Below are 26,950 nucleotides of genomic sequence, written 5' to 3'. Positions count from 1 at the left end.
CCTTAACCCTCAATTGCTCAGATTGTATACTGTAACTGTACTGTAAGTCACTTTGGACAAAGGCGTCTGCTAATTGCTGAAAATGTAAATGTAAATGTAATTGGATAGTACTAAATTGGGCGGAAAAGAAGAAGTCTTAAGGAAGAATAATAAAAAATGGATGCTAGAGAGAGCCTGCCAGCTCTGATGTATTATCACACCTGTTGAGAATGAGGAGGGTGGCTGGTTACGTCACATCAGATGGTAAAATGACGCTAAGTGAGTGTCAAAAAACAATACGGTACAACAGAATTTCTCACGCCTCTGGAAAACACTGAGGTTTATTGTGACGTAGATAAACCAAGACCGAAACCCTAAACTTACTCCCCCCTTTTACTAAAATGAAAAGCATACTAAGTTCTCAGGTGACCACTGTTTGACCAAAAGTACATAGACACTTGACTATGTGCTTGTTGGATATCCTATTCTAAAAGCATGGGCATTAATATAGTATTGTTCCTCCCCAAACTTTCTTTGTAGCCATTTAATGGGCTTTTAAACTGTGTCTATAAATATTTAAGCCCATTTTATTAAAAAAAAAAAATTCTAAGGTCAGGCACACAGTGCCATAGAACATGACTGGCAATAGACAGCAATTGATGGGGCCAAAATACATGCACTCGTTATTTAAAAGTGGTGTCCAAATACTTTTGGCCTTATAAGTTTATTTAAATATGTTTAATGTTGTAATTGATTAAGGTTAAAAAATATTTGTTGGGTTTTAACTTGGCAGATTAAAAAAAACACAAGCACGTTTCGGTGGATAAGTAAAGGTCTCCTGGTTAGAATGATTCAACATGGTGGCTTTTTTAGACCACAAAATTTGGAAACTGCAGATGTACACATCTGGCAGAAAATATGATGGAATAGCATTAAACAATGAAGCCAATCCAGGCAATGCTCCAAAATAAAATAACATTACCCAGTTTCACAGCATACATGGCTCATCAGATGCCATTATTTACTTTACTCTTAAGACTGCATTCCATTCCAGGCCAGCGAATAGGGGATTTTTGCTGATCTAGCAGCTGCCATGCCGAATTTTGCTTTGAGCATTTAACCAATTAAATCACTGCTGGTGAGGAGAACGGGCACTATGAGGTCCACTCAGACCTCCTAACAGCCCATAATTAAAAGGAAGCTCGCCTTCTGAGTCACCGGCTGCTCAAAAGACTTTTACTGGAAGTAATGGGAGGGCTTTTCAAAGAAGTGGTCACATGACCAGGAACTGTAAACCACAACATTGAGGTCTGATGACAGACACTGAGATCTATCAAAAACCTGACAGGATCTAATCTGCTCGGTTCTGTGGGGGGTGAAAGGAGGGGCAGGATTAGCACCTCCGAGGTTAAAAAAAAGTTGGATATGGAATGCCCTGTGAACCTGTAAATTCCCCTTCTCTGATTTCAGATACTTTTGAGTTCAAATGCTCACAGTTTGGCATTGCCTGTTTTTTTACAATACAACTGTGAGAAATCTAGGTACAGTAACCTTCAAAATTATTGGCATCCCTGGTCACGGTAAGGTTAAAAAAAAAAATTATCTTTAATAGAACCACAACTGACAATTACTGGCATTCCTGCATTTAATACTTTTACCTGCCAATGAAGTATCACTTAGTCTTCTCCTATAACATATTTTAAGGCTGGAGAATCTCTTCAGATCATTTAGTTTTCTGGATCATCTCTAAGACAGGCATGGCAGAAGCTTGATTTTGTGTTAAATAAAGCATTTGTTGTTAATCTGGACATAATCTGTTAATCTGGTATATTTTATATTTAAATTTTTATAGCTGGCAGCTCTGCATTAATTGTCTTATTTTAGAAACAGAATGTCCAACAAGCTTATGGTGGGGTTTCCACATACATAAATCAGCTATAAAAAAATCAGACAGTTGGCACTTGTGTAAGATCTGCGTGATTCACAAAACTGTAAAATGCTTTAGTGTTTCAAGGAGAACGATGTTAAAAAAAAAAATCATGTGTATGTAAATCATGGAAAAACATGATCAGCAAAGAAGTACAGGCACGTTTGAGAGCAGAGTCAGCCACAAAAATACCCACATAATTAAATGAGCACTACCATGACTGGATCTCAAAAGAAACGATATATTGTGAGCTTCACAAAGCTGTAATTTATGGTGCTGCCATTTGGAAACCTTTTATATAAACAGCCATTGTGCAGCATTGTGTACAACTTGGTGTAAAAGCACAAAAACTTGGACCCCTGAGCAGTGATAGAAAGTAATATGGTCTAACAATAAACTTTTAGCATACTTTCTCATATCTGGATAAATTATAGTTTCAAATAAGCCAAATGATGACTTTAAACCACAAAGTCTGATGGCACCAATTATGGGCATCTATAAATTGTAATGGAAATGTTAATAGATAGAATATATATACAGTGTATCACAAAAGTGAGTACACCCCTCACATTTCTGCAAATATTTTATTATATCTTTTCATGGGACAACACTATAGAAATAAAACTTGGATATAACTTAGAGTAGTCAGTGTACAACTTGTATAGCAGTGTAGATTTACTGTCTTCTGAAAATAACTCAACACACAGCCATTAATGTCTAAATGGCTGGCAACATAAGTGAGTACACCCCACAGTGAACATGTCCAAATTGTGCCCAAAGTGTCAATATTTTGTGTGACCACCATTATTATCCAGCACTGACTTAACCCTCCTGGGCATGGAATTCACCAGAGCTGCACAGGTTGCTACTGGAATCCTCTTCCACTCCTCCATGATGACATCACGGAGCTGGTGGATGTTAGACACCTTGAACTCCTCTACCTTCCACTTGAGGATGCCCCACAGTGCTCAATTGGGTTTAGTCCATCACCTTTACCTTCAGCTTCCTCAGCAAGGCAGTTGTCATCTTGGAGGTTGTGTTTGGGGTCGTTATCCTGTTGCCAGTTTTCGAAGGGAGGGGATCATGCTCTGTTTCAGAATGTCACAGTACATGTTGGAATTCATGTTTCCCTCAATGAACTGCAGCTCCCCAGTGCCAGCAACACTCATGCAGCCCAAGACCATGATGCTACCACCACCATGCTTGACTGTAGGCAAGATACAGTTGTCTTGGTACTTCTCACCAGGGCGCCGCCACACATGCTGGACACTATCTGAGCCAAACAAGTTTATCTTGGTCTCGTCAGACCACAGGGCATTCCAGTAATCCATGTTCTTGGACTGCTTGTCTTCAGCAAACTGTTTGCGGGCTTTCTTGTGCGTCAGCTTCCTTCTGGGATGACGACCATGCAGACCGAGTTGATGCAGTGTGCGGCGTATGGTCTGAGCACTGACAGGCTGACCTCCCACGTCTTCAACCTCTGCAGCAATGCTGGCAGCACTCATGTGTCTATTTTTTAAAGCCAACCTCTGGATATGACGCCGAACACGTGGACTCAACTTCTTTGGTCAACCCTGGCGAAGCCTGTTCCGAGTGGAACCTGTCCTGGAAAACCGCTGTATGACCTTGGCCACCATGCTGTAGCTCAGTTTCAGGGTGTTAGCAATCTTCTTATAGCCCAGGCCATCTTTGTGGAGAGCAACAATTCTATTTCTCACATCCTCAGAGAGTTCTTTGCCATGAGGTGCCATGTTGAATATCCAGTGGCCAGTATGAGAGAATTGTACCCAAAACACCAAATTTAACAGCCCTGCTCCCCATTTACACCTGGGACCTTGACACATGACACCAGGGAGGGACAACGACACATTTGGGCACAATTTGGACATGTTCACTGTGGGGTGTACTCACTTATGTTGCCAGCTATTTAGACATTAATGGCTGTGTGTTGAGTTATTTTCAGAAGACAGTAAATCTACACTGCTATACAAGCTGTACACTGACTACTCTAAGTTATATCCAAGTTTTATTTCTATAGTGTTGTCCCATGAAAAGATATAATAAAATATTTGCAGAAATGTGAGGGGTGTACTCACTTTTGTGATTACACTGTATATATATATAAAATACACTGTATATATTATATACAGTATAATAATTGTATAGCTAACACATTTTAAACACTTTTGCCAACAAGTATTTCTTTAATAGCATACTTGACAGCATGAAGATCAGCAGCAACTGAACATGTAACTGGTGGCAGAGTAATGTTGAAGGAATTCCTTACTTGTGCACTCTGTGCCTGTTCCAGCATCTCTTCAAATTCCTCGTAGTCTTCGTCATCCGGTTCAGCTCCAGAAAGACGAGCCGCACGGGCCATGAAATATGGAGGGAGTTCTCCAATAGCGGTACCAGCACCCTGTACACAAAAAAAAATCTACTTAAACATCCTCTCTGGAACAACTGTAATACTACACAATAAATAAAAATCAACTGTTTTTACCAAATGTGTTGAAATTATATATGCATTTTTATGTTATATTTTTAAAATATCAAGTATTAAGTATTTTTGATTACTGCTTACCGCAGCATTTAAGCTTATCATGTGATAAACCACAAAACCACTTTCAGCTGGCTGTGCCACTCTGCGCCATGCTTGAAATAATAAACACCATCAGCAGTACTGATTGACAGTATTGACAGTTTATTCACGTGAAGTGTATTTTAAAAACGCTCTGGAGATGTTCTGATAAAACTCAGTGAATGAATCAAGTGTGTACATGAAACTTCACTGTTTTGTTAATCTAAGACCAAATTAAATCATAATGAATTTTACTCACAATGTCGAGCAAGATTTAAAGGTTAAATTAAACAGTTTAGGGTTTCCCTAAACAGTCAGAACAGGCTTCTCTGCCATGTCTGCACTTCGCTTCTATGTCATACAAATAATTTGTCTTATTGGCGGCACTGTGAAAAAGACAACAGCAACCTGGGTGAAGGTTTAATTCATTTTAAGCGCAGCAACAAGTGTGGGAAGGTGGCAGCACTGCAACGCTCCACAGGCCAGAGCAATGCAGATTTACAGTCACGTGTGAAAGTCAATTTTAGCCCATTTGACACCTGGACGAACAAAGCAAATGAAAGTGAAGCGATTTCGAAATTTTGCATCCACTTACCCACATGCAGGCTTCCAGGCGAACCTTGGACATGATGGTCCACAAGGAGACGCTGTCCTGAAGCACCTCCTCCTCTGGACAGATGATCTGACTTGGGTACGGTGGCTCGGGAAAGTTTACAGAGCCACATTCATATGCAGCCAGAGTGACCGAGGCTATGTGCGGACCCTGCAGAAGACAAGAACAGAGTTGGTATGTCAACAAAAAAATTAACTTAATTAATAATAAAAGATTTTCGCATAAAGGTAAATGTAACAATTACTGCTATTATAGTATAAAGCAAGGGTCTTAAACTATAAACCAGGGGGATCGTGCAACCCGTGATATGGACCCACACGCTCACAATTTCTGCTTAAATTTTTGAGCTGTAGTCTATGAAAATTGGTTTTGCAATTTCATACATCTGCCTACAATGGACACACTATATACAGTGGAAACCAAAGGTCGATTTTGCCTTTAGCTTGAATTTAATACAAAATGTTTCATTACAAATTAAATAATCGACTCTTAATTGACTCTTAAAAAAGAGCAGTGGTAGCTCAGCAGGTTGGCACTGTTGGGCCCTTGAGCAAGGCTCTTAACCCTCAATTGCTTAGATCGTACACAGTCACAACTGTCACATTGGATAAAAGCAACTGCTAAATACAGTGTATCACAAAAGTGAGTACACCCCTCACATTTCTGCAGATATTTAAGTATATCTTTTCATGGGACAACACTGACAAAATGACACTTTGACACAATGAAAAGTAGTCTGTGTGCAGCTTATATAACAGTGTAAATTTATTCTTCCCTCAAAATAACTCAATATACAGCCATTAATGTCTAAACCACCGGCAACAAAAGTGAGTACACCCCTAAGAGACTACACCCCTAAATGTCCAAATTGAGCACTGCTTGTCATTTTCCCTCCAAAATGTCATGTGACTCGTTAGTGTTACTAGGTCTCAGGTGTGCATAGGGAGCAGGTGTGTTCAATTTAGTAGTACAGCTCTCACACTCTCTCATACTGGTCACTGAAAGTTCCAACATGGCACCTCATGGCAAAGAACTCTCTGAGGATCTTAAAAGACGAATTGTTGCGCTACATGAAGATGGCCAAGGCTACAAGAAGATTGCCAACACCCTGAAACTGAGCTGCAGCACAGTGGCCAAGATCATCCAGCGTTTTAAAAGAGCAGGATCCACTCAGAACAGACCTCGCGTTGGTCGTCCAAAGAAGCTGAGTGCACGTGCTCAGCGTCACATCCAACTGCTGTCTTTGAAAGATAGGCGCAGGAGTGCTGTCAGCATTGCTGCAAAGATTGAAAAGGTGGGGGGTCAGCCTGTCAGTGCTCAGACCATACGCCGCACACTACATCAAATTGATCTACATGGCTGTCACCCCAGAAGGAAGCCTCTTCTGAAGTCTCTACACAAGAAAGCCCGCAAACAGTTTGCTGAAGACATGTCAACAAAGTACATGGATTACTGGAACCATGTCCTATGGTCTGATGAGACCAAGATTAATTTGTTTGGTTCAGATGGTCTCAAGCATGTGTGGCGGCAATCAGTTGAGGAGTACAAAGATAAGTGTGTCATGCCTACAGTCAAGCATGGTGGTGGGAATGCCATGGTCTGGGGCTGCATGAGTGCAGCAGGTGTTGGGGAGTTACATTTCATTGAGGGACACATGAACTCCAATATGTACTGTGAATACTGAAGCAGAGCATGATCCCCTCCCTCCGGAAACTGGGTCGCAGGGCAGTGTTCCAGCATGATAATGACCCCAAACACACCTCTAAGACGACCACTGCTTTATTGAAGAGGCTGAGGGTAAAGGTGATGGACTGGCCAAGCATGTCTCCAGACCTAAACCCAATAGAACATCTTTGGGGCATCCTCAAGCGGAAGGTGGAGGAGCGCAAAGTCTCGAATATCCGCCAGCTCTGTGATGTCATCATGGAGGAGTGGAAAAGCATTCCAGTGGCAACCTGTGAAGCTCTGGTAAACTCCATGCCCAGGAGAGTTAAGGCAGTTCTGGGAAATAATGGTGGCCACACAAAATATTGACACTTCAGGAACTTTCACTAAGGGGTGTACTCACTTTTGTTGCTGGTGGTTTAGACATTAATGGCTGTATATTGAGTTATTTTGAGGGAAGAATAAATTTACACTGTTATATAAGCTGCACACAGACTACTTTTCATTGTGTCAAAGTGTCATTTTGTCAGTGTTGTCCCATGAAAAGATATACTTAAATATCTGCAGAAATGTGAGGGGTGTACTCACTTTTGTGATACACTGTACATACACACATTTTAAATGGTGATTATATGATTTGTAGTGAGTTACATTGTAAAACACAAATTAGAAGCATTTTTTAACTAATGGTCACAGACTTTATGACCCCTCTGTAGTCTGTAAATAATTATAAATGCTCCAGTAACTTGGCAACAAACCTGAGTAAATCGACCATCCAAAAGTTATTTGATCCCCAACAAAAGTCAATTTAAAATAATTGATCAACATCCCAGACAGTTTTAGCAAATGTGGACAGCAAAAGGCCTTTTGTTAAATGTAATACCAGCACAAAAAATATAAAGTTGGGTTTTTGTTTTAGCTTTTTTGTCCATCTAGAAAGTGGTCCATGAGTAACAGGAGTTTAAGTGGTCTAGGTTAAAACAATCAGCAGAACTGGAAGCAACAAAATGAAAAAAGCTTCCTGTACTGTCTTTCATTAAACTCAGAACAAGTCATGCAGAACATGGCACGTCACTTCCAAAAAGGTAATGCATTGCTCACAAAATCTAGCAAGGCAGCAGACTAAACAATCAACCAAGACCACCAAAAAAACCCTGCAGTAATAAATCAGTGATGTCCGGCCAGCTGTGTGGGAATCTTGGTGGGGGGCGCTGCATATAGAAAGTGCCATAGATCAAGGGCATCGCAAAACAGTGACACATTTCCTCGAGGTTCAAAGCACAGGACTCACACAGGTCAACAACTGACCTCTTTGAGAGAAAACTTAGGGTCTGGTTACCAGTTAAAAGGCATATAGAGAAATAACATATTTTTTTTACTGTTTATTTTATATAACAATAAACATTTAGCCGGCATGGATGTGATTAATTTAATCCATGGATATCCAAATATGGATGACACTGCTTTAATAAAATCTATTGCAGTTTGTTTTTAATGTAGTGCTTGTATTGTTTCACTCCAGTAGCTATTCTGTTTAACCAGCACTGTTTGTCGCCGTGTTGTGCACCCATACTATTCGCTTTGATGCGCTCTGTCCCTGATCAAGAAGGGTAGCCAAATGTAGCACAGGTATGAAGGTACAGTACGGGCCACTCGACAATAGAAACAACTAATTTAAAAACATGGATTGTCGAGTCAGGAGAGTTTTCGGTCCAGTCACAAGCCTGAGATGATCTCATGATAAGGTGATTCGCAATAAGATTTTTCCCAGCAATTGATGACCTCACTCTGATTGGTTGTACTAAAACCTGGGGTTGACATCACCCTGCAGTAGTGACAGCATCAATAGTGACAGCATCATTGCGTTTACTATTTTCAAAGATCCTTTTTCGTGTGCGCATTTGCCAGGAAACGTGCTAGGGTGGGGGTAGGCTTGGGCGATATCACAATAATAATGATAATTAAATCCAATCAAATTATAATATTATAATCTGTTCATGTCCTTTTACATCATTAAAAGACTTAAAGTGCTCGGGTAGCACACCACTGCAGAGTGTTCAAACTTGCAAGTTTGAGTCTCAGCAGAGGCACCAACCTGGCCAGGTGACCACAGCAACACACAAAATAAGTTGTGTTTAAGGGAGAAAAGGTCAGACAGGGTTTTTTCCCATTGCTGTCTCTCTGTACGTGTTACGGCTCTGTGTGGGAACCCAACAATGGTGGAAGCAGCAGATTGGACACATGTCAGAAAGGGGCGTGTGGTAATCCAGCTCTCCTTGATCAGATCGTGTTGTGCAAGCCTGCCCCTCCCTTCTCCAGCACAAGGTCAAACGTGTGTGTTGAGCACCGCCGAGACTCCAACTCTAGAGCTCAACCAGTCCACAATGGTGGGCTAGCAGATTATTAATGTGTCGATCGGTGCAGCAGTCTAAACAGTTACATGTAGGGTGAGCAATGTCACCAACAGAAACAATACAGCTGTGTTGATCTTTGCTTTAGAAGATTTGGGAGGATTTGGGCTATATGACTCACACCCAAATGTACCTAAACACACTTTAATAAAACACATGAGATTCATCATCCAAGTGTGTGATTGTTGGCATGTTGCCAAATTTAAATGCGTTGAAGAGTAAATGGTTTAAAACACAACCAACGGCCATGTGTGACGATGCTGATTTTAGATATGTCCATATCCGGTAAAGACAAAGCTGTGGCTCTGAAATACCCGGATGTCACATGTTGGCTCTGGCCTCAACGGTGGTGAATCTGTACTTGCTCTTTTGTAGTGGTCCATGTCACAGTGGCATTCATGCCAGCATCACAGCATCTTTTTTTGATAATGTTGTTCTGTGTTTTTATTTAAGAAAGCAACCCTTGGTGAGCCACATCTAATGCGGGAGGGCTGGTCAAAGCAATTCTTCATCTGGTTGGTGGAATACGCCTGCACAGAGATCGTGAATAACAGAGAGCAGTGCGTGACTCTCTGGTCAGGTGAAAAGAAGTGGTCAATAAGTGAATGTGTGTCAAAGAAGGAGAGAAGAGACTATTGGGTAATTGGTTATGACTGGTGTACACAGAATGAAGCAGTCTGGTTTGCACGGAGGTTGAATTACACCACCTGTCATTCCTATACCAGCACATCATCATGCTTTACTTCTTATAACTCTTTATTTTGTTTGTATTGGATGGTATTGGTTGCTGCACCGTGTGAACCCCCTGACGTCTGGATCTGGAACTGTGATCCAGCAATCATTTCCAGCTTTCCCACTAGCCTGGCACACAGTTCAAAGCAATTTTGTCAAACATCATAACATCAGAGTTGGAAGAAAAGTGTGTGTTCATGTCTGAAAGGCTAGACTTGAAAACCACATCCCACCAGCAGTTTCAGATCCTTCTGGGTCAGAACACAGAGCATGTAGGCTAATCACATGTGGGTCATCGCTCTGTCGTGATGACTTCATCACATCTGACCAGAAATCAGCGGGTCTGACCACCGTCTGACGGCTCTGAGTCAGTGGAGACGAGTATGTCATATCATCATGTGAAGCAGCCATGAGAAGCACATGTGCTGGTGAGAGTGACAGTGTTAACACTCCCTGGAAACATTTCATTCCCAGTTCTGTGATGAGTGTTCAGTCTAAAAAAGTCCAGAATGGGAAAAATAGTTCTAAGCAAGAAGTGTTTCATTCATTCCGAGCTGGGGTGTACCATGCCAGCTCTATATTTGGAAAAGCTGACTGTTGAGATGGGGAAAGTTCAAGTTCTATATTTAGCACGTGGCATGGTGGTTACAGTTTCTTCTTTGGTTAAATTCACAAGTCATTCAATCGAAACCAGAAGGGCACAGATATCAAAACCTTAAGTTGTTGAGGGTAGAAAGAAACAGACAAGACAGAAAAACTTTTAAATCAAATTCCCATTGTTCTAAAACCCCAAGTCAAACCCCAAACACCTTCCAAAAAAAGCCCCTCTTGGATATGGTAAACATTAGCCTTCTTTTTTCGCACAGTAGGGTTTTAAGTGGCATCTGTGAACATAGGGATTGTAGTGCTTAATTATAAAGTTTACCAAAGTAATTCCTTTGCCCATGTGGTTATATACTGGTTCTCGATGCAGTGCCGTCTAAGGGATCGGAAATCATGGGCGTTCAGCTAAGGCTTGCCCTTTAAGCACTGAAATTTCTCTAGATTCCTTGAATCATTAAATGATGATATGCAATGTAAAGGAAGACATGCAAATCCCCTCTGATCCTTTCTTGAAGTCTTCCCAAAGACTTACCCTGTCGTGGATATTGCTATTGCACCAAATCGTAATTGCAATCACCTGTCTGAAATAAAGTCACTTTTTTGGAATATGTTTTAAATTCAAGAATGGATGTATTTTAACAAATGAAGTGAAGCTGACCAGACAAACCAAGAAATATTGTGGGTTCATACTGTATGCAATGACATACAAGTCAAAGTAAATGTAACAAACACTGTGCAGGTTTTTAATTTGCATTTTTCATACTGTCCCAACTTGATTTGCGGTTGTATTATTTCCACCTGTCTATTTTGAATGAAGCTCTTACCAGGTAAAGAAGGAAAGTGTGAAGACCTGTTCCAAGTCCTACTGAAGATAAAATCCCCAAGCCTACCCAGTAGGCACACCACAGGAACTTCATCTCCAAGTACTGTACATACTGCAGGGTGGAGAAAAGCACAATCATCAGATAAAAAAAATAAGAGATCTCATCAATAAGTAACTGCTCTTGTGTGTTATAAATTGAATGTTGTATGGATATACACACACATCGATATCCATTATCTATATACATTTGCTATCAGAAATATTCATTAAGTAAGGATGTATTATGTTTATATATTTTAAAACTGGATTTTGTTTATACACCAACACACAAATCTCACCTTCTGATGCGCTCCCTCTACTGAGTAGGCCATTGAGAAGACTGAAAAAAGCACTAGGACAAAAAACACTGTGTATCTTCTCTGCCACAGCCTACAGAGATGAGACAGGAAAATAAACTGTAAGCAATCTAAAGTGGAAAAAAACTCAAACCACTTTCATGAACACTGTTTCATTCATACTTTTGGCTCTGGATTAACCTCCATATATACAGTACATGGCCAAATGTATGTGAACACAAGACCAGGAGCTCGTCAGACATGGGCATTATGTAATATAAGGCTGGGTCTTTCTTTGTGGCTAGAACAACCTCCACTTTTGGAGTGTGTCTATGGAAATTTGTGCTCACTTATTCAAAAAAAAACATTTAAAAAGTTTGTAAAAATGCAAAACAAATTTTGAGCTGCAACAGCAAAAAAGGGCTTCAGGTTTCAACACTTAGGGTTTCAGGTCTCAGCCACAAGGGGTCCCACTTGTCAGCTTTAACAATATGAGGCCACAATGAGCAAAGGCTTACAGAAATCTGACAATTAAAATGGCAAAAAAAAAAACTTACTTTCTGCCACAATATGCAGATGGTAGAACCAGAATCTGGCATTAATCTATGGACACAGTTTGCTTTAGCAGTTCAGGCTGCTACTGGTGTAATAGCATAGGAAATGGGTTTTTTGGTCCACATTGACTCTACTTATACCAGTCCAGCTTTGTTTAAACACCACAGCCAAACTAAGTACTGTTGCTGACCATGTGCTTCCCTTTCTGGACAAATTTTACTGTAATAAAGGTTATTTCTAGCAGCACAAAGTGATCTTAACTTAACTGGTTTCATGAACATGGCAGTTGTACTTTAATGTAATGCTTAGTGTTTTCACACAATGTTTAAATTTGATAAAGCAAATATTGTCATCCATTATGCTTGAAGCAAGTGCCCGTGTTCCAGAAATTCTGTCATACCTTGGTTTGTGTTTTAACTATGCGCACACATTCACTTGAGGAGGGGTATAAAGCACAGCCTCAGTCACACATGCGTACCACAGCATAGCACCAGAGCATTAGTGAAACTATGACTGTCAGAAAGTGATTTTCTGTTCATTTTATTTCATTCGAACCAATGTGGCTCGTATGGTAAGAGCCACACTGCTGGTGATACCAATGCCTGAGTTCTGGGAGTACTTTGAATTCCAAGCTGGGCATACAAATACAGAAGGTGCTTGAAGGTACATGAACAAAGTTTTTGGGACTTAGTGCAGGTCCCAAGCCTGGACAAATAAGAGTGTTGTGCCAAGGACATGCGATGTAAAAACTGTGCCCAATAATATATGGGTATGAACAATCTGCTCTGGCAAGCTCTACAGGAGCAGCCAAAAGTTGTGTTCCCCAGGAATCACTGGGAGCAATGCAGTAACAAACCCTGGAACGGACGCCAATCCAAACCGGTCCTCTGTCATCCCCCCACCTCGGAAATAGCTAATCATGCTTGTATGTGGACACCTGATTGGCCAATAGCACCACTTGGGATTTGAACCCTGGATCCCAGCAGTAGTGGAGAAGCGTGATTTCCACCATCAAGGACTGACCTGCAGTAACCCTGACCAGGATAAAGCGACTGATAAAAACTAAACAAACTAAATAAAAAGATAAAATAACCACAGCAATGGCCTATAGAACAGACAAAGGAATGCACCTCCATGACAGCTGATACAGAAAAAAACCTTGGCTCAATTAATAAAGCAGGACAGAAAAGTAAGCTTACTTCAATGTCCACTCCTTTACAGTCATGAGAGTTTCTAGGAATGAATAGTGCAGCGTCTGGATTGGTTTTCTCCACAACACCAGAGAGAGGCGCTCTTCTCTTTCTTTCTGCTTTCTTTCTCTAACAGATGCATCTGAAAACAAAAGAAATAACATTATTCATGCATGAATAACACAATACCATACTTATGGGGACAGTGGTAATCTAGTGGGTAGAGCTTTGGGCTATCAATTGTAAGGCTGAGAGTTCGAATCCTCGCTCTGCCATACTGCCACTGTTGGGCCCTTGAGCAAGGCCCTTAACCCTCTTTGCTTCAGGGCGCTGTACAATGGCTAACCCTGCACTCTGATCCCAGCTTCCAAACGAGCTGGGATATGCAAAAAAAGAATTCAAACCCACCCCTTCCATAGAACTTTTTACCCCACTTGCAGCTTGTTATCTTTTAGAACTTGTCTGTGGGAATTTTTTACCTATTTAGTCAAAAGACAATATGTGAGTTTAGGCATTACTGTTGGATGAGAAGGTTTGTTTTGAAATTGTCGTTCCTATTCATCCCACAAATGTGCAGTGTGCTTGAGGTAGAAGCTCTGTAAAGGCCAAGTTTCTTCGAACCAAACCCATCAAGTCACCTTAATTTGTGCATAAGGATTCAGTCATGCTATAACAAATTTTTAAAAGCATAGAATTTATTGTGTAAAAATTGGCAATGGGCAAACCCCTAAACTTAAACACTAAACAGTGTGTACATATTTTTGGCCATATAGTGTATGTTCATATCTGAACTGACATGCAGGAACACTGAGGAATATCTTCCCAGATAAGGGTGTTAGTGAGTATTTATACAGACAACACAGATATTAACCCCGTCTGTTTATCTGTTAACAGCAGTGTTCTCGACAGCTGACCTTAGACCAGTAAAACTGGAATTTGGAGCGTAACAAGTTTGAATACAAAATATTTTATTGTGCAGTTTACCGACCTGTCGAGTTACCATTGCGGTTCTCTTTAGGTCCGAGTCGCCTCTGTGGTAGTTCACACTCCGCTGCATTTTCAGCCATCTCACGCACTCACTCACTCACTTTTAGCTTCAAACACCTGCAAACAGATGATTAATATCAGAACAGGGTTCAAATCTCAAGTTTTCACTTCCAATGACTAGAACCTTGTCACAGGTTTTATTACACATGAAATTTAACATTTGTACTTTTGTTATAAATATAACAAGCTTCTGGTGGATAAAAATGCCAGCAAAGCAACAAAAAAGACAATTATTAAATTACTCCTTATGTCCTGTTAAACTAGCATAATTTATAATTAAATTAAATACCAAAATAATAAACAAAATAAATCTTTGCAGCTTAGCAAATTACAAGCAATGTGATGCATCATGGTAATACACATGAACTACTTTATAAAACATCGTGGAGGTACGAGACTAAATTAAAGTCTCCCAATTCCATTTCGGTCACTTATCAGAACCCAACACTGGTGGGTGATAAGAAGTGGCCACAGATTGGACATGTGTCAAAGAGGTTGTGTGGTGATCCGGCTCTCCTGATCAGATCAGGGATTGTGCAAGCAGCAGCTGATTCACAATCAAGAATTAGAAACGTGTAGATCGGGAGATAAAGTGGGTAAAGTCCAGAAAAAAAGATCACAACTGGAGAGAGAATTAAGAGATTTTTATGATAAGTAGAAAAGCATCTCAGAACACATCAAACTTTAAAACTTTAGGTGAATGAGCTACATCAGCAGAAAACCACACAAAAAATCAGGTTCTGTGAGATACTATTATGCCAAATTTTACACCTACCACCAGAGTGTCACAAAAATCAAGCTTTACCAATTGTTTATTGCTTTATCAATGTATTTTGTTCAACAGTCCAGTTTCAGTGAGTCTGTATCCAATGTAGCCTCAGATTTGTGTTAGAGAAGTGGAACCCAATATGGTATTTTGTTGGTATAGCCCATCTGCCTAACAGTCTTAAGTTACCTTACCTTTTACCCAATGGTCTTTAAGTGACTTCAGCTTTCTGTTAGTTCACAGCAGGCTATTCCCCCCTGACCTCTCTAATCAAAAGGCATTTCTGCCAGTAAAACCGCAGATCATTTTATGTATTTTAAAGCTTTCTGTTGGGGGTAAAAATGTATGTAGGTCAACGTTTTTTGACATATTCAAACCAGTCCGACTGGCACCAACAACCATGGCACGGTCAAAGTTAGTCAGCTCAGCTTTTGCTTATTCTGGATCTCTGATGCAAACACAATCTCAGTCTGTCATAATAAACGGTTTACATATTACAACATAGTGTGATATGGGGGTATTGAAATTTCCCAAATGTTTGAGAAGATTTGTCAAAAAACTACCAGTTAGGTCTCACTGGTAAAACAGAGTACAGAACTGGAAGGGCAAAGTGGTCATATTTCACAATTACTCAGCATACACTAACAGCAATATGACTTTAGTCTGTATTGTGACACTATCATACATGAGGCCTGCATACTACCGTACTAAACAGTACACAGACCAGCAGCGCTCACACACATGGTGGCGTACTACTCTGCATACTATCTAGTACACTAGTACACTAGTACACATTACTGTAGCTCCAGTCTGCTACCAGTACAGAGCCTGGACTAGCATGCTAGCTAACCGGCTCCATGTCAGCTGCTTATAATTGAATATGAAGCCCCTGGGCCATGGATATAAGTGGTTATTAGGTGTACTGAGTATTAAATTGGGTAGTTTATTTACTAATGTGTTAAGGATAATACGTAAGTTATATTTCTACAGGAAGCTGCTTGTATTTTAATTAAAGCCACCCATGTGAGGACCCGGAGAAACTAGCCATCATGCTAACACTGAGATATCTCTGTCCTGATATTCTACATTTCCATAAACAGCACTTTATTTCACAACCCAAATATGAACACATACTCAGCCTGTCATGTCTATCTGAGTTCGTTAAAAATATATTAAATGTAAAAGTAAGAATATTAATGTTAGAGAGCTTACCGGAGCTTCCTTGAGCTTTAACCCAATCTGCTGATTTATCCTGCCAATGTGATGAAGACACAAACACCGGTGTCTCACTTCCTACTAAACCTCCCACACGGTCTCTTAATAAATAAAAGTCATCTAACGGTAATTACTTTGTAAATAAAAATGTCAACATTTACAAGACAGTTTTATTCAGCACGACTTACAGAAGTGCTTTATGTTTTCCTTAGTAAATATTTACCAACTCTAGTGAGGATTATGTGGCCAGGAAAACAAAAGTGTTCCTTGGATTTTTAGAATTTTTCTTTATAAATAATAAAACGTTTGTAAGTGCAAAGTTTGTTTAAGTAATTAGTAAATAAGTGGGTCCTTAGTCATCTTCCACCAAGACAAGCCAGACTTCTAGCTGGAAGTACAAGCACATCTTAAAAAGAACAAACCCTGCGTGTACACTTCCAACTAAAAGTCTGTATTATTTTACATTGTAATGTATTGTATTATATTATATTATATTATATTATATTATATTATATTATATTATATATTATATTATACATTATATTGTATTGTATTATACTGTATTGTATTATATTGTATTATATTACATTATATTGTACTGTATTGTATTGTTGGTTATATTCCATGATCACAATGATTATAACATCATACAATACAATCACCAAAAAAGTACAAATTATAAAATAATTATCACTTCAATACCAATTAACTGGTAAGACACTTTCTTTTTCCAGGGACGCAGCTTGCCAACTATTATAAACTCTAACAATAGACTTGGAGGTTATTCTGCCTTTATGCAATAAAGAAATAAATGAATAAATAATAATAATAACAATAATAATAAAAATAATACGTTAGTAGCTACGACAAATGTTCTGCTTCGTATTCTTCGTATTTGTATTGTTTACTTATTTCCATACAAAATAAAATAAATCAATAATAAAGTAAAATAATAATACCAATAATAATACCATAGAAGAATCCAGAACAAAAATTTATTTAATCTGAACATCATCAAATAACTTTTTTAGAAAGAGAAATGTCGTAGCAGTTTATTTGTTTTTTTACTTGTGTGCAAAGAAATCATGAAGCATTTTTTAATCTATAATTCAAAATTGTAATGATCTCTAAAATTTAAAGATTCGTTTTAAACAATGTTGTGTTTATGCAGTTTTTTTGTAATTGTTTTAAATTTCAGGAAAATCTTTTTGTTCTTTTTGTTTATTTTTGATGCAGTTATTACACTGTTACAGTGATTATAACATCTTACATTTATCAATAACAAAACACTACACAGGGGAATTAAAAAAACAGAAAAAATAATTATTATTATTGTAATAAATACATTACAGCTTATATCTCAACAGAATCAAATATTATCTTTAGATTTCCTCTTCTTTGTTTGTTTTTACTTCAAATACAACGATCATAACAACCTGTATACATTAATAAACAACAAACAAACAATAACTGAACATAATGAATGAATGAATGATTTACAGTTTATATTCAGAAACATCATTTCTTTGCAGTTTTTGTATGTTTGATGCTACACATGGACCCGTGACGCGGCTTTACATTTCTAAATCTCAGATAATGTTGATAGCTGTTCTGATGATTTTATAAAAATTACACATTTCCAAATAATGTTGAAAGTTACAAAAAAATGTAATACCATTAATCGTCATGTATAATTCAGGAAAATACTTGTTTCTTCAAGTTTCTACAAAGCTGGCAGATACCTGCTATATACTTAAGGTTACATTACAGGTTTATGTTGCATTATAGACCCTGAAGTTGTTCTCAGAGGTTTCACTACCAGTAAATGTAAATTATTTAAAATGTTAAATAATAAACGTGTATAATAATACCATCGTGCAAAATGTAATTCGAGTCAAAGAATCAGTTTTATATTTCGGAATATTTTCGGTTTTCTGTTTGCACATTTAAAAAAAATCTTAAAGCTAAAACTATTTGGATGGCTGACCAACGGACAATTTAATGATTAAAGGTCAAACAGCCCTGTCAAAATAGCAAATTATTTTTATTTTTGTCTATTTAGCCAAATTATCTCGGTATTGTTGACCTTAAAACATGTTTAACTATAGATTTAGCTATATTCGAGCTTCACTGGAAAAACAAAATAATTAACAAGAAGGCATATGATCAGATCTCATAAAGATGGAGAACCTGATGCTTTTAAATCCTATAATGTAATTACACTGCCTATATTCAATATTTATGATGCAAAACGTCCATGCACTTTTCATTTTCTTGTTGAGAAGTGCATGGACGTCCCTGAAAAAGATCTTGACAAACCAAAGATACTCGGCACATCTTTGCTCCTCAGACTGTTAGCTTTTCGTGGATACTGTACCAAATCATGATTACAATCACCTCTTGACATCACCTGTTTGAAATAACATTATAATATATATATAAACTTCTTTACTACTTTTACTTCATATCCAAATTTTTTTGGAATGTGTTGCAGGGATGGATGGATGTTACCTGACCAGGCAAAACACGAAATATCTTGGGTTCATACTATCTGCAATGAAATAAAAGTTAAACTAAATGCAATAAACAAAGTGTTTATTTGGAATTATCATACTGTACCAACGTTTACTGTAGATTTTACTTGTAGATTATTGTGATTTGGGCTGCAAATAATGGCTTCATTCTTTGCATAAAAGTGCATATAAAATTATTCCTGTTTATTTAAATGTTGCACTTCTTGAGATTTTAAAAATTGCTTTTATTGTATAACCTTTTAGTGTTTTATTGGTAGTGTTATTGGAATGTTATTGTACTGGCTCTTATTGCATTTGGCACCTCATTAAATCAGTCTGACTGCCAAACAAAGGCATTCAGACTACACATGTAGCTTGTATGACTTATTGGGATTTAACTTTTGTGGTGGTTTGAAATTCTTGTCTGTGATTTCAGATGTAGAAAACTTCCTGTTAAACCAGCAAACGTCCACAGACAGGCGCTAGAAGCATGAACAAACTGCATTTAAGAAAACCTTCACACTCTTTTACTTCATGAAATAAGCAGTATAAAATGCATATTTAAGAAAAATTGGTACAATATTTTATAATGTTTAGAAATATATTAATATGCTGCTTCATTTTATTAAGGCTGATGTAAAAAAAATTATGAATAAACAAATTCCACTCTTCCACCTTTGTTAAGATCTGTTAGTGTTCACATCAGCTGTTAACATGGCAGTAATGTTTTAGAATAGCAGGTTTTAGAATAGCAAATGTTACTGGTTATTTAATAAAGCACATGATCACCGCTGCAATGTAAGTCAACAGTTTAATCAACTTAATCAAATTAATCAAAATAAATGTATACACAGTGAGGACTTTTTACAGAGGCCCATAACTCAACATGAAAAATTTGGTTAAAATATCCAAAATTAGCCTAATAAGCCTTCTGCGTCGTTATTAGATTATCAGATATAACAGCGTACTCTCAGCTGTTTGAAGCCTGTAAAAGAGAATTTTAATAATGAAATTACAAAAGCCAAATATAGCGTACTGCAAGCCTGTCTGATTCGTTGCTGTGCATGTTAGTCTTTGTGCTTTTCGTGCGCTTCTTTGTGCCTCCGTGCAAGTTTGTGCGCCTTCGTGCACTTCCGTGTGCCTTCGTGCAACTTCGTGCACTTCCGTGCGCCTTCGTGCACTTCCGTATATCTTCGTGCGTTTTCGTTCGTTTTCGTGTTTCTTTGTGCGCCCTCGTAATTCTTCGTACACTTTCGTGCTCCCCCGTCCTCCTGTATGCGCTTATGTTATCACTTTTCAACAATCACTGAAAATACAAACACCATATTGTAGTTGAGTCAGTTTTCTCTGTTTTACATGATTTTAAGAGATTATTTGAGAATACACAACACGTTTTTATGATAGAAATAACTAAACTTCATCTTTAAATAGGGAGCTATTTCGGATTAACAATTAAGTAGGCTACATTTTAAGTGAAAATAAGTTAACCCAAGCTACAGAGAACACACCTAACTTTTCCACTTACAACATTTCTGTTTCAAATAATAAAACTATTGATAAATATAAACTTCTTTTAAACTAATAACTTTTCTTATCGATTTTCTACTTTGTGAACAGCCTTATACAGTAATTTTATAGGAAAATTATTATCCTTATTTATTGCGATGCATGTTAATGTCTTTGCGTTTCGTGAGCTTCTTTGTGCTTCCGCGCAAGTTTGTGAGTCTTCGTGCATCTTCGTGGACTTTCGTGCGTTTTCGATTCTTTGTGCTTCTTCGTCCTTGTTGATGCGCTTATAACACTTGATATCAATTATAATTTTAAAGCATTTTAAGTTTCGATAATACACATTATTAAAACTAACAAAACAAAACGGTTCCTCTTTAAATTAGGAGCTATTTCGAATTAACAAACGTAGGTAGGCTACATTTTAAGTGAAGCTTAGTGTTACAGGTACTGAACTACAGGGTGACTCTAGTCTGGACACATTGAACATTTTTACAGCATTTTATTTCATTAGAATATTAATCAATAACATCTTCAATGTGTTTTCCACTATTTGTGATGCAATATGTATGTGTGTCATTTAGTAAACATATAGTTAGTTATAGTTAGTGATATTTCCTGTGTCCAGACACCCTGGAGTAATTGGAAGGTCACTGGTTCAAGCCCCAACACTTCTAGGTTGCCACTGTTGGGTCCTCAATCCACAATTTCTTGGGTTGTACTCGGTCACATTAGTCAGGGGATACCTTATCAGATTAAAGCATCTGCTAAACGTCATAAATGTAAATGTGTCGATAAATTTTCAAAAAAACTGTATTGTGTACATACTCAGTAGATGGAACTGAAAACATATGAAATGAGTGTACAAACAAGGCAAGGATACATAAAAATCAGACAACTGTATGGCCGATTACCACTCATCTGCATGTAAAATAAGAAAACAGGATTCGGTGAATATGGATGATTTTTCATTTTAATGTGAGCAAGTTTACAATCAAGCCACAGAAAATGATCAGGATCCTGTCATTTTTATTAACCACTTGTTCCGATTGCAAGGTAATCCATATCTATATCCTTTCTTCTGTACACTCCGAATAGTGAGCTAGTACATCACAACACCAGGCATACACAAGCCTTAAATACAGGGAGAATGTATGATGAGTAAACACACAGGTCAGAAGAATAATCTTTTATCCCTTGCTCATTTTTGGAAAATCACACAAGCACTGTATAGAACACAAGAGAAGTTCACCTGTTACACACGGAGTGAATGAAGGTTGAGGTTAACGCTGACACGGTCGATGGGAAACTGCTTATGCTAAGGGATTAAAATTGCTTTCTAGAATCATAGGTCTGTATGCACATAAAACTCCATACAGCTACATACCTTCGTAGAATTTCTGATTATTACTTAGTGTTACTAAATGTACCCACGGGTGCTTACGCGCAACTTCCAGTAATGGTTTTCACCCCCTCCCCCCACCCACACCCACACAAGAATATACAACAATGAAATGCTTCATACAGAAAGACAGTGTAAGCGTCACATACAGCACATCAAAATTAGGAGATTCTACATTAGGGCTTCCTCTCGTGACGGAGTGCAAATTCGATGCTTCACAACGTGTTAATAAATGCTGTTAAATGCTATTCTCACAATTCCACTTACATACGTGATCAATCCCCCCCCCCCCCCCCTTGAAAATAACCAAAAAAAAACAAACAAAAAAAACAACCCAAAAAATATATAAGGACACAAACTCTGTTAGATAAGTACGCTTAAATATGGAATGTAAAATAAAAGGTGGTCCGAATATACTCTGAAACAACTCAAATAAAAATAAAAGTCCTTCAATGCATTTTAAGGAGAACAGTTTAAAATGCATAAGCTCAAGTTTGCAACACCTTTGTGAATAAAGCACGATGAGCCGAGGGAAGCAACTGAAGGAGACGGATGACGATGCTGGACGAGCGTGGGCGGGACGGCTTTACATGCCGTAGCTGAAGCCGGGCTGTGCTGGCTGGCCGTAGCCGGCGGGGGCGGCGTAACCGTAGCCGTAAGGCTGCTGAGGAGGAACAGCGACGCTCGGGCCTGCGGTCAGCATGAGCTGGGGTGTGCCTGTGAAGAAGAATCGATTCATTTATAAAGAGCACATTATCATAACTCGGATGACTTGATTAGATTTTTATTTGTTTAAAGTTAGTTGTCAAATGATGTTTGTTTGTTTATTAGGATTTTAACGTCGTCATGTTTTACTCTTTGGTTACATTCATGACAGGAACGGTAGTTATTCATTACATAAGATTCATCACTTCACAAGTTTAATATCAAACACAGTCATGGACAATTTGGTATCTCCAATTCACCTCACTTGCACGTCTTCGGACTGTGGGAGGAAACCGGAGCACCCGGAAGAAACCCATGCAGACACGGGGAGAACATGCAAACTCCACACAGAAAGGACCCGGACCGCCCAAGCCGAGGATTGAACCCAGAACTTTCTTGCTGTGAGGCGACAGTGCTACCCACTTAGCCACCGTGCCGCCAGTTGTCAAACTGTGAGTAATTAAATATAATCAGAACTGCTCATGTTGTCTCAGAGGGCGTAGAGAGCCATGACAGTCCCTCTCTGAGTCTCCAGACAAACAGAACAACATGCAATTCTGCCACTTTTATATCTGCTCCCCCTAAAAATACAGAAAATTCGTTCGGTAAGTAGAGGAAATAGAAAATACCATAAACGATGGGTTGTGCCTCAGTGTTCTGTTCTTCCTCTTTCCTCAAGGACTCGGATACATCAAGTTTCTCCACCTGAATGAGACGGAAAGAAGAAAAAAGAACCATGAATGAGGAAAAGACTCAAAACCACCACTCAGTGGCAGAAAGATAAAAGCTTCCTTGTAAACAAATGACTGATGGATGGGACCATTCATGAAAGATGCTCAAAGCCAAGCTTCAACCAAGGTGCAAATACTTTCCAAGCAGGGTGCAAGGGCACAAACCAAGCCCCTTTGTTGCAACAGTCCAGAACTGCTGACGAGCATGGGTCCTACCAAAACATCTAATCATTTCTGTGCTTGCCAAAACCAAAACCACATGAAAGTAAAATTAGTATGAGGTTGAGAACTGCAGTGCAAGTGACTTTGGCACACTTGGGTTTGACAGTCCCCCAATCAGCCACTGAGCATTTCCTTTTAATAGATGGTGCAGATGTAGAAAACAGAACCCCGTCACCCGAACAGAGCTGAAATGGCTGATAAGTGGTGAGGTTACATTACTGATTACAGTTTATTTGTGTGTAAAGAAACAGGGGGCTCCAAAGACATTCCTGTAAATACAGTTGGTGGTGTTTTATTACGAAGAGGAAACATACAATTTCTAAAGGACCCCTGAACCTGATTGTCAAAAGCCTTTTGTGTAAATGAATAATTTTTGGTGTATAATGTGGTGTTATTAATAAATTATTAGTTTTTACATCAAATATTTACACTGCTTTCACAAAAATACACGTGACTGTCTGAGAATAAGAAAAGGAAAGTGCCCTGTCTGACAATCCACCAATGGCTGTTCTCAAAAAGAGGTCAGTGTGAGGGTGGTGCAAGAGTTTGGAAATAAAGTGGGAAATGGAATCAACTACCAGGAATGTGATGCATGCGGCAGAGGCAACATGACCAATGTGGAATTCTATACATTAATGCTGGAAAAAAATTTAAAAAACGCCCAAAATATTCCCCCAGTTTAAAAGCACTTGTTCAGGGGTACCTCAAAAAATAATGAACTATTTGCCCATGACAAATGATTAAACAAAAGCAACCCTTGATCCTTCTGCTGTAGATTTACAAGTCTTCCTCCCATCAAGGGTTTCTCCCTTTTTGGTTTAGTGTAAGTGCATGCTTCATGATTTCATGTCCCATTTGGGTTCGGTTCTCTACATACAGCCGGTGTTGACGTTGGGTTAAATGAGTGTGTTGTCGAGCAGGCTTGAAAAAGATCAGCAAAGTCAAACAACTTTGGCTGAGGGGAAAAACATGCCAGAACAGCTGTTACTGGTTTAGTTGAGAAGTTGTGCATGAAAGAGTGGCAGAATAGAAGAGAGAAGAGTGACGGGGTGAGTGATGGATTCATACAGCCATTCACGGCTTCCAGAAGCAGGCAAAGCCAACAGCAATGTTCTGTTTCAAGGATGCTAATACTAATACTGCAACAACAACAAAACAAACATGCGTGTCAAAATCTCTACATACTTATTAGTAGCTTTAACGCACCTGAGGGACCACACTTTCTTCTTACTGGAGATTCTAAATGGTTTAGTGCTTCCGATTTAGTGGGTGTGTTTACATGTGGCTTAATAATCTTAATAATGTTTAAAAGCTCAGCTGGTCCAAGTCATAGTTGAGTAATTGATAGGCAGCACATCATCGCAGTAGATGTTGGGCTTTACTTAAATGCTTGGTAGGCACCAACCTACCACCAGATCTCAGGCTCAAATCCCAGCTGTCTGGCAGACCCAACTGGCTGAGAGAGGAACATCTGTATAGGGACGTTCATTCATGGATAGTAGTGTGTGTCTCTGGCAGAAGGAGTCAGCAGCTGTGTGCCTGTTGGAGGGGGCACATGATAGTCTACGGTTCTCTCGTGTGGTGCTTTGCAGCAGCAGAGGAGGTTACAACTGGGGACATGGACATGACTAGATAGAGAGGAAAGAGGGGGGGAAGGGGGGGGGGGGGTTGTGGCTGGATTCAAAATGATCAGATTTCAAAGTGCTACCACCTCTAGTGGAAAAAACTAAACCAAAAGCATTGCTGCATGCACCAACTCCTGTAGACTGAGAGACCTAAAGTATTGGTTTATTTCATTTTAATTGAATTTTATTTGAATTCTGACAGTTATCAGACAATTGTTGACATGTAAACACACTCAGCATGAAGAATTTTGAAAGTGTGGTCATTATTTTCATGGCTAGCCTAACCTCACAGCTGAATCACTGGTAATGCAGTCTCATTACGATCTGTAGAGAAACTCTAAGCATAGTCGATCGATTATTAAACTCATTGAGCCAAAAACAATAAACACCTTATGGTCAAACTTATGTGGACACCCATTCTAACTGTTTAGGCCACACTATTGCAGTGGATAAAATTCTAAAAGTTCCATGACCTCCATGAACTAAGCAAATGGTATGACAAGGCTGCTTTGGAGGAACTCGAATGGCCTGCAAAGAGCCCTCATTGTCCATCTACTGCAAGCCAGGCTCTCATCTAATATCAGTACCTGATATCAAAAATGCACTTTTGGCTAAATAGGCGCACATGCAAAATCTAAAGAAATGCCTGTCCAAGAGTGACTACATAGTAATGACCAAAGTTTTGGAATTGGCTATCCAACATGCCAATGGTCAGGTGTCTGGTGTCCACATACTTCTAGCCAAACGGTGCAAATCGGAACTGACGACTCACCATCAACCCATCAGACTTAATAGTAGCGGCATGCAGCGCCGATATTAGACTGCAGTTCAGTGAATGTTAACGCTAGGCTAGCTCTTTTAGCTCTACAGGTTGAGAGTTGCTCTCTACTGAAGCGTCTGTTAGACACGAGGTCAGTGCTCTACAGGAGAAAAATCTAGTCAAGGTGTGTTTAAAAGCAGCAGAGTGATAATGGCAAGGGGGGAAAACAACTCATGCAGATTTCTGTAGCTTCAGTCCTCCAAAACTACTTGGGTTAAAAAAGAAATAAGAGGCAGCCTTCACCTTTTCCTTAATTGCATCAACCTGAAAGGGAATTTAAGAGTAGCAGCTTGAGAAAATAAAGCAGACTTGACAGTCCAGCATTAAAAATGCAAGAAGAAAAGAATCATTGCAGAAATCAGCAGTAGCGTTATTACAAATCAATAGCTGAAAATCATACCAAGGATAAATCAGCTTAACAAAAGAACAGCTAATGATCTGTAAATATCCAGTCACGAATCAGAATGCACATTTTTGGGAATATGACAAAGGAATTCTGCCTTTTCTCTGTAAATATACTCGTCAGGGTCGCGGTGGGTACACTTGCCCTGGAATCACTGGGAGCAATTCAACCCAGACTACACGCGAATCAATTGCGAATCAAAGTCCTGAGCCAGACAAAGCCGATCATGTCTGGATGTAGACGCCCGACTGGCTAATAGGACGACTGGGGATTCTAGTGGGCTAGCATAATTTATTGCTACACCACCAGCGCTCGCTCACTCTGTCTGTCTGAGTATATATAATAAGATCTATACTGTCATAAGACTGTAATGGCAAAGCAATGATGAAACAGAACAGGCAGAGTGTTCATGGGCAGAGTGAGTGATGGGATCATGGAACTGAATTAGTTCTGAGAGTAATGAATCATGTATCATAAAGCATCTTCTCTACTATTGGGCCAAATCAAAACTGACTCCCGTTACCTGGTTGACCTTTGCATCACACAACCCTAAGCGCGCATTCACATGAGAAGCGGCAAAA

General features: G+C 39.0%; 2 protein-coding genes across 3 annotated transcripts in view; both read right to left on the bottom strand.

The window, feature by feature from the left end:
- vmp1 (vacuole membrane protein 1) overlaps positions 1 to 16,479 on the bottom strand; it is a 33,927-nt gene extending 17,448 nt beyond the window's left edge. For both annotated transcript variants that reach the window (XM_063016594.1, XM_063016595.1), the window contains exons 1-7: positions 16,440 to 16,479; positions 14,403 to 14,518; positions 13,424 to 13,556; positions 11,673 to 11,763; positions 11,336 to 11,446; positions 5,083 to 5,250; positions 4,194 to 4,325 (exon numbers count right to left, since the gene is read on the bottom strand). In XM_063016594.1, the coding sequence (XP_062872664.1) occupies positions 4,194 to 4,325; positions 5,083 to 5,250; positions 11,336 to 11,446; positions 11,673 to 11,763; positions 13,424 to 13,556; positions 14,403 to 14,481 (714 nt within the window). In that variant the 5' untranslated portion in view covers positions 14,482 to 14,518; positions 16,440 to 16,479. The remainder of the gene's footprint in view (positions 1 to 4,193; positions 4,326 to 5,082; positions 5,251 to 11,335; positions 11,447 to 11,672; positions 11,764 to 13,423; positions 13,557 to 14,402; positions 14,519 to 16,439) is intronic.
- A 4,937-nt stretch (positions 16,480 to 21,416) lies between these two features.
- Positions 21,417 to 26,950, bottom strand: part of cltcb (clathrin, heavy chain b (Hc)) — a 32,435-nt gene continuing 26,901 nt past the window's right edge. Inside the window, exons 31-32 of the mRNA XM_063017217.1 lie at positions 23,198 to 23,273; positions 21,417 to 22,580 (exon numbers count right to left, since the gene is read on the bottom strand). Coding sequence (XP_062873287.1) covers positions 22,450 to 22,580; positions 23,198 to 23,273 — 207 coding nt within the window. The 3' untranslated portion in view covers positions 21,417 to 22,449. The remainder of the gene's footprint in view (positions 22,581 to 23,197; positions 23,274 to 26,950) is intronic.

Source organism: Trichomycterus rosablanca, chromosome 20 (genome assembly GCF_030014385.1).
Source record: "Trichomycterus rosablanca isolate fTriRos1 chromosome 20, fTriRos1.hap1, whole genome shotgun sequence".
In the NCBI taxonomy this organism is placed as follows: Eukaryota; Metazoa; Chordata; class Actinopteri; order Siluriformes; family Trichomycteridae; genus Trichomycterus; species Trichomycterus rosablanca.
Note: the sequence above shows the minus strand (reverse complement) of the source record. Positions and strands in the feature narration are given on the sequence as shown.